General features: G+C 44.2%; 1 protein-coding gene across 1 annotated transcript; it reads right to left on the bottom strand.

Annotated features, from left to right (window-relative positions):
• Positions 1-4,296: 4,296 nt before the first annotated feature.
• LOC106568124 (complement C1q-like protein 2) lies at positions 4,297-6,271 on the bottom strand. Its single transcript, XM_014138153.2, has 5 exons — positions 5,965-6,271; positions 5,803-5,865; positions 5,193-5,270; positions 4,914-5,042; positions 4,297-4,652 (listed from the first exon to the last, which is right to left on the bottom strand). The coding sequence occupies exons 1-5, from the start codon at positions 6,212-6,214 to the stop codon at positions 4,369-4,371; spliced, it is 804 nt and encodes a 267-aa protein (XP_013993628.2). The 5' UTR covers positions 6,215-6,271; the 3' UTR covers positions 4,297-4,368.
• Between the last annotated feature and the right edge of the window lie 2,448 nt (positions 6,272-8,719).

Below are 8,719 nucleotides of genomic sequence, written 5' to 3' on the forward strand. Positions count from 1 at the left end.
AATGGCCACTCTCTCAGCGGTAGACTCTGTCATTTATGGTTCAACATTACCCCCTACTGCATTCTTCTGGAACTGACACCGACCAGAGAGAAACAGAGAGGTTATATTCAGTCATGCTAGGGGCAGACGAGACCCATGATGGTCCTCGTGATGACCACTAAGCTGATCCTCTGCTCTCTGCTCCTAGATGCACTCACTGAATGGGCCTCTGTGTGACTGGCTCAGATCTCAGACAGAAGGATAGACACAAGGTCTATGATAAAACTTCTGCTAATGAATCCAATGGATCAAGAATGTGAGAATCCTTTGTCTGATTCTCTATGTGTTAGTGTAAATCTGCCTCTGACCAGGACTAGTCCCTAACCAGGATTAGTCTTCTATTCTAGTTTAGTCGACATAATCACTGTAACTGAGTTTCACAAAGTAAAAAAAACATTTAACACACAAACAAACAAACATGCATGGACACACATACACATATGCGCACACAGACAAACACACTTGTACGCACAACACAGCTGTGCTATGAGATAAAACAGTCACACAATAACTCATATGCTGAACACTCACACATTCCACATTCAGACAACGTTAGACCGATCCCTCCTCCCTTGCTCCTCCCTTGATTCCCTCCGTCCTTGGTTCTTTCCTTAAAAGGCCTGAAGCAGTGAGCCAGGACAGTGAGCCAAGGGTGGAGAGGGAGGAGAGGGAGGGAGGGAGGGAGCGACGGAGTGAGGGGGAGTTGTCCTGGACTGACTTGCATTTTATGACCAAATGAATGTTTTTTGCAATGCTGCTATGTTTAACCTCATCTCCACATGTTCTCTGACTACACATACAGAGATAACTCTTAAGGGTCTTCTCCTCTCTCTCTCTGAATCCTACCACTGCTCTCCTCTCATGTGGTTAGATCTCTCTCTGAGTAGAGGGACACCACGTGTGCTCCCTCCATTGTTCCCACAGCAGCCAAGCATGACTCAAGAGTGTTCTCTATTGGCCACAAAGAAGAACTGCAGGGCTGCCCCTCACATCAAATTATACTCTGTAGAATTTTAACTATGAACAATTAGACAAGAGTTAAACAAATGTAAAACAGCACAGATGCCTTTTTTTACTTCAGTAATATAATGGAGATATTGAACAGAAGTTGTTATTCTTATCCACTGTGTGTGAGGGACTATGAATGCTTGTGTGAGACAGCAGATGTGAATGCTTATTGTTCATACTCTAAGTTTAACCTGTTCATCTCTAAATCTGTGCCGCCCTGTCCCTTTAAACTTTAAAACCCCTCACAATAACAAAGTGCATGCGGGGGCTTGGCGTATTTGGGGGTCGGTGGGGGTTTTTGTCTTTTTCAGTTGGAGGTTGTCATGTTTACAGGGTACTATGGTGCTGATTACTAGGGATGACTGCACAAAGGAAAATAAGGGGTTGGGGCTGAGTCACTGAATGGCCTCTTGTCTCTGTTTTCTAGAGAAAGGCAGGAATAAAATGGAGGCAGCTTGGAAGCAGGAAATGTCTGACTCACTGGCAGATGGCTGGGTGAGGCCAGGGAGAGGGGGACTAGCAGCATGGGCGGGTTCTGACAGGAAATGGGAGGGCCAGGTGGGAGGGGAGGGGTTAGGGGCGGGATTTAGGAGCTGCTCACTTGCGCACATCTGGTGTCTGTTTGATGCAACTGCAGGCTGGAATCCTTCAAAATTATATTTTTAAACTTTAAAGTCAGATATATTCATGTTAAGATACAAATAAAAAAAATGTAATTATTATCTAAAAATAGATCTGGTTTGGATGCAAAAAATGTATGTCTTTAATTTGTTTGTAGACTTCTAGTTTGGACATAGGAAAATATAGAATAAGGTATAAGCCTAAACATTTTGAAATTGTGGTTTTAGTGTGCAAGTGAAACTGTGAAACTGAGTGATGTTATTTTGTTGTGAGAGGCTATATCATAACTAATTTTATATTTTTTAATTTCACCTTTATCTAACCAGGTGGGCAGGCTAGTTGAGAACAAGTTCTCATTTACCACTGCGACCTGGCCAAGATAAAGCAAACCAGTGCAACACAAACAACACAGAGTTACACATGGGATAAACAAATGTACAGTCAATAACACAATAGAAAAATCTATATACAGTGTGTGCAAATGTAGTAAGATTAGGGAGGTAAAGCACAAAATAGTCCATAGAGGCAAAATAATTACAATTTAGCAATTGAACACTGGAGTGATAGATGTGCAAAAGATGAATGTGCAAGTAGAGATACTGAGGTGCAAAGAAACAAAAAATAAATAACAATATGGGGATGAGGTAGTTGGGTGGGCTATTTACAGATGGGCTGTGTACAGGTGCAATGATCGGTAAGCTGCTCTGACAGCTGATGCTTAAAGTTAGTGAGGGAGATATAAGACTCCAGCTTCAGTGATTTTTGCAATTTGTTCCAATCATTGGCAGCAGAGAACTGGAAGGAAAGGCAGCCAAAGAGGAGTTGGCTTTGGGGATGACCAGTGAAATATACCTGCTGGAGCGCGTGCTACGGGTGTGTGCTGCTATGGTGACCAGTGAGCTGAGATAAGGCGGGGCTTTACCTAGCAAAGACTGATAGATGACCTGGAGCCAGTGGGTTTGGTGACGAATAAGAAGCGAGGGCCAGCCAACGAGAGCGTACAGGTCGCAGTGGTGGGTAGTATATGGGGCTTTGGTGACAAAACGGATGGCACTGTGATAGACTACATCCAATTTGCTGAGTAGAGTGTTGGAGGCTATTTTGTAAATGACATTGACGAAGTCAAGGATCGGTAGGATAGTCAGTTTTACGAGGGTATGTTTGGCAGCATGAGTGGAGGATGCTTTGTTGCAAAATAGGAAGTCAATTCTAGATTTAATTTTGGTTTGGAGATGCTTAATGTGAGTCTGTAAGGAGAGTTTACAGTCTAACCGGACACCTAGGTATTTGTAGTTGTTCACATATTCTAAGTCAGAACTGTCCAGAGTAGTGATGCTAGATGTGCGGGCGGGTGCGTGCTCTTCAAGCGATCGGTTGAAGAGCATGCGTTTAGTTTTACTTGCATTTAAGAGCAGTTGGAGGCCACGGGAGGAGTGTTGTATGGCATTGAAGATCGTCTGAAGGATTGTTAACAGTGTCCAAAGAGGGGCCAGATGAATACAGAATGGTGTCATCTGCATAGAGGTGGATCAGAGAATCACCAGCAGCAAGAGCGACATCATTGATATATACAGAGAAAAGAGTCGGCCCGAGAATTGAACCCTGTGGCACCCCCATAGAGACTGCCAGAGGTCCGGACAACAGGCCCTCCGATTTGACACACTGAACTCTATTTGAGAACTAGTTGGTGAATCAGGCGAGGCAGTCATTTGAGAAAGCAAGGCTGTTGAGTCTGCCGATAAGAATGCAGTGATTGACAGAGTCGAAAGCCTGGCCAGGTCGATGAAGACGGCTGCACAGTATTGTCTTTTATCGATGCGGTTATGATAGGGTTTAGGACCTTGAACGTGGCTGAGGTGCACCCATGACCAGCTCGGAAACCAGATTGCATAGCGGAGAAGGTACGGTGGGATTCGAAATGGTCGGTGATCTGTTTGTTAACTTGGCTGTCGAAGACTTTAGAAAGGCAGGGTAGGATAGATATAGGTCTGTAACAGTTTGGGTGTAGATTGTCTCCCCCTTTGAAGAGGGTGATGATCGCGGCAGCTTTCCAATCTCAGACGGTACAAAAGAGAGGTTGAACAGGCTAGTAATAGGGGTAATTTTAATTTAACATTTTTATAATTTTAGAAGGAGAGGGTCCAGATTGTCTAGCCCAGCTGATTTGTAGGGGTCCAGATTTTGTAGCTCTTTCAGAACATCAGCTATCTGGATAGGGGTGAAGGAGAAATGAGGGAGGCTTGGGCAAGTTGCTAACTTCCCTAACTTCCCTACCTTCCCTGTTCCTAACTTCCCTGAAAAGTTGCATATCATATTGCACATTGTATATAAATGTACACCTTGCAATAAGATATCCTTACTGACCTCCATACATAGCAAATGCATGTGTTGTCATGGAGAGGTTGAATAATTTCCATCCATCAATCCATTCACATAAGAGGTCTGTGTTGTCTGTCTCCATCTCACTTGAAAGACCACACAACCAAATATAGGCATTTACTACCTCCTACTGGTCTAAGTGAATAATGCAGCATGTGTTGTGGATCAGAAGTGTGGGTTTGTGTGCACGTGGGAGTGCAGGTGCTTGTGTATAATGTCTCTGTGCAGCAATAATTAAATGAAACAAGATTGGTCAAAAAGCACTTCATTGATCAAAAGCACTTCATTGATGTTCATCATCACAACACATTTAAAACTTTCTCAAACAGGGAAGAGTAGAATGCCATTAAAAGTGTTACGGTGATTTGAATCATCATAAATCCTGTAGTTTGCAGGGAGTTGCATAAAAATGACATCTCCCACTTCCAGCTGTAGTATGACTGCATTGGATGCATACCTAAACTGCTGATGGTCACCTACTTCCCCTGAATGAATTATTTGTTGTTCATTCTTGAACAGGGATAGGCCCATAACAGTTGACTGGAGAAAATCACCGATTGTGAAGCTGAAGTGGTAGACCCCTCTCACAGGTGCTGTGAAGATACCTGGATGTGAGGGAAATCATAGAGATCATCAAGACTTGTGCTGCACAGTACATGACCGTACCTGTAGCACATTGACATAAATGTATGATCTTGATTGCACTAAACAAAATCATGGGGCATCAAACGCAACCTGCCACCAACATCAAGCAGTTTTTACTAGTTGTGCTGCTTTTTAAAAAACCTCTGATGCACTTGTATTTGACTAGGTAGGCTATAGTCTACACTAACCGTTGACTGATGTTGATGAAGACAGTACAGTACCTGTAGCTTGGTTGTAGTGGCCACCAGTGTTTGTGAAGATGTTCTTGTAGACTACGGTGGTGGCAGTGTTGAATTGTCCTAGGTGTCCAGTTTTTCCCAAAGAGGTTGAAAATGCCACCTTGGGTCTCTCTGTGAGTGCAGGAGAATAAAGAGAATGATTTGATGATGACAATGATTAACATTTTACCTTTTTCAGACTCAGAAATGGAAGGGGAAGGAATTATTCCCAAATTACATTACATGTTATTTAAAAGTACCATAATTCCATTTATGTTTTACCTGCATTCTCCCTCTGCAGTTTCTCAACCTCCCTCTCAGTGGATGTTACCCTGCTCAGTACGGCTGGAGTTACAAAAACTACACAAACATTTACAGGAAAATACCCCGGAGAACACGAAATTAGTGTCTTTATCAATAGCAATCATAATGACAAGATAATTAGGTACGTATATTCTGCCTGGTTTCTATGGCTACATTAACAATAGTTAATTTGATGACCAATGTCACGCCCTGACCGTAGAGATCCTTATTATTCTCTATGTTTGGTTAGGTCAGGGTGTGACTCGGGTGGGAAAGTCAATGTTTTTTGTTTCTTTGTTTTTGGGTGAGTGTGGTTCCCAATCACAGGCAGCTGTCTATCGTTGTCTCTGATTGTGAATCATACTTAGGCAGCCTGTTTTCCACCTGTGTTTGTGGGAGGTTATTTTCTGTTTATTGTCTATGCCTGACGGAACTGTTCGCTTTCGGTTTGTTGCTTTTGGTTATTCTTGTTTGAGTGTTTCTTGGAATAAAGTATCATGAACACTTACCACGGTGCGCCTTGGTCCACGTCTCCTTCTAACGACGAGCGTTACAACTAAACAAACTGATATTTAACTGTACATTTTACCTGCATTCTCTGTCTTCATTGCCTCAAGTTGTCTTTCAGAACTCATCAGCCTGGACTCCATGACTAAAACAAAATTAAATAATTTTCATGTCAACAATGGAAATGAACCAGAGTATAACATTACTCAGTCAACTGATAGTGGGCTTAGTATTCTGCTATCACCTGAGATCTCTGTTTTCAGCCCCTCCACCTCAGTCTTAGTGTCTCGTAGTTCAGTCATGGTGTGGCTCAGCTCTGCTCTTTGCAGCACCATCATGTCTCTCAGATCTCTCAGCTCAGACTTGATGTCAAAGTGAAGGGCTGTCTGTAAGTGAGAGGATTCATCTTCACTTGGAATGTTCTTAGCTTCTCCCAAATGACAGATCAGCAACACCAGTGGAACTAGAAAAGCTCTCATTGGGAAAACATGCATGGAGCTAGTTCAGAATACAATATACTCCAAACATCAGTCTCTTTTAAAATCACCTTGTGCTTAACCATTAACTTGGAGTATTTAGCAATCTTCTGGTACACCCATAAAAGGATTCAACTGGGCCGTAAGCCCTTTGTCAACCTGTTATCTTTCTGTAAGATTTAAACTAGGTCATTAGCCCTTCGTCCACCTGTTATTTTTCTGTAAGATTTAAACTCGGTCATTAGCCCTTTGTCCACCTGTTATCTTTCTGTAAGGTTTAAACTGGGTTAAAAGCCCAGTGGTGGTTACATCATGGTTGATAGGTGATCAAATATACTGCTCAAAAAAATAAAGGGAACACTTAAACAACACATCCTAGATCTGAATGAAAGAAATAATGTTATTAAATACTTTTTTCTTTACATAGTTGAATGTGCTGACAACAAAATCACACAAAAATAATCAATGGAAATCCAATTTATCAACCCATGGAGGTCTGGATTTGGAGTCAAACTCAAAATTAAAGTGGAAAACCACACTACAGGCTGATCCAACCTTGATGTAATGTCCTTAAAACAAGTCAAAATGAGGCTCAGTAGTGTGTGTGGCCTCCACGTGCCTGTATGACCTCCCTACAACGCCTGGGCATGCTCCTGATGAGGTGGCGGATGGTCTCCTGAGGGATCTCCTCCCAGACCTGGACTAAAGCATCCGCCAACTCCTGGGCAGTCTGTGGTGCAACGTGGCGTTGGTGGATGGAGCGAGACATGATGTCCCAGATGTGCTCGATTGGATTCAGGTCTGGGGAACGGGCGGGCCAGTCCATAGCATCAATGCCTTCCTCTTGCAGGAACTGCTGACACACTCCAGCCACATGAGGTCTAGCATTGTCTTGCAATAGGAGGAACCCAGGGCCAACCGCACCAGCATATGGTCTCACAAGGGGTCTGAAGATCTCATCTCGGTACCTAATGGCAGTCAGGCTACCTCTGGCGAGCACATGGAGGGCTGTGCGGCCCCCCAAAGAAATGCCACCCCACACCATGACTGACCCACCGCCAAACCGGTCATGCTGGAGGATGTTGCAGGCAGCAGAACGTTCTCCACGGCGTCTCCAGACTCGGTCACGTCTGTCACATGCTCAGTGTGAACCTGCTTTCATCTGTGAAGAGCACAGGGTGCCAGTGGCGAATTTGCCAATCTTGGTGTTCTCTGGCAAATGCCAAACGTCCTGCACGGTGTTGGGCTGTAAGCACAACCCCCACCTGTGGACGCCGGGCCCTCATACCACCCTCATGGAGTCTGTTTCTGACCGTTTGAGCAGACACATGCACATTTGTGTCCTGCTGGAGGTTATTTTGCAGGGCTCTGGCAGTGCTCCTCCTGCTCCTCCTTGCACAAAGGCGGAGGTAGCGGTCCTGCTGCTGGGTTGTTGCCCTTCTACAGCCTCCTCCACGTCTCCTGATGTACTGGCCTGTCTCCTGGTAGCGCCTCCATGCTCTGGACACTACGCTGACAGACACAGCAAACCTTCTTGCCACAGCTCCCAATGATGTGCCATCCTGGATGAGCTGCACTACCTGAGCCACTTGTGTGAGTTGTAGACTCCGTCTCATGCTACCACTAGAGTGAAAGCACCGCCAGCATTCAAAAGTGACCAAAACATCAGCCAGGAAGCATAGGAACTGAGAAGTAGTCTGTGGTCCCCACCTGCTGAACCACTCCTTTATTGGGGGTGTCTTGCTAATTGCCTATAATTTCCACCTGTTGTCTATTCCATTTGCACAACAGCATGTGAAATGTATTGTCAATCAGTGTTGCTTCCTAAGTGGACAGTTTGATTTCACAGAAGTGTGATTAACTTGGAGTTACATTGTGTTGTTTAAGTGTTCCCTTTATTTTTTTGAGCAGTGTATATATTTACATCTTTTCTTCGCATATCTTTTTATATATATATATATATTTTTTTTTTTTCTTCTGAAAACTCAACTTCAAAATGCTCTCCTGCAACCCGCCTCACCAATTAAAAAAAAAAGTATTATTTACCTCAAATCTGAAATCCACAACAGAAGCTAGCCAGACGTTAGCCAGTTCACTAGCTAACGTTAGAATTCAGCTAACCACGGTTGGCGGTCATCAGCTATCCCTTAGCTCGAAAAGCTATCCCCAGTTTTGTACAATGCGACTCAGACCAGAGCATACCGGACCTATTTTCTCTCCATATCCCCGTATTTCTACCGCAAGCTCTGGACATTTACACCTGGATCTTGCAGCTAGCTAGCTGCTTTCCGAGTGACTATTGGCAAACGTTGGTCCCGGAGCTAACATCAATTATTCCGGAGCCATCAGCCACTCCTGGGCTACAATCACCTATCCGGACCCGTTTTACTGCCGATGCGGAGCCCTATCGGGCCTTCACGACTAGACTACCAACATTATCTGCCCGAGGGAGTTATCCAACTGGCCCCTCTGTCGCGACGTAACCTGAACGCCCATCATCTGCCAGCTAATCGTTAGCTGTCT

This window comes from Salmo salar, chromosome ssa13 (assembly GCF_905237065.1).
Source record: "Salmo salar chromosome ssa13, Ssal_v3.1, whole genome shotgun sequence".
Classification (NCBI taxonomy): domain Eukaryota; kingdom Metazoa; phylum Chordata; class Actinopteri; order Salmoniformes; family Salmonidae; genus Salmo; species Salmo salar.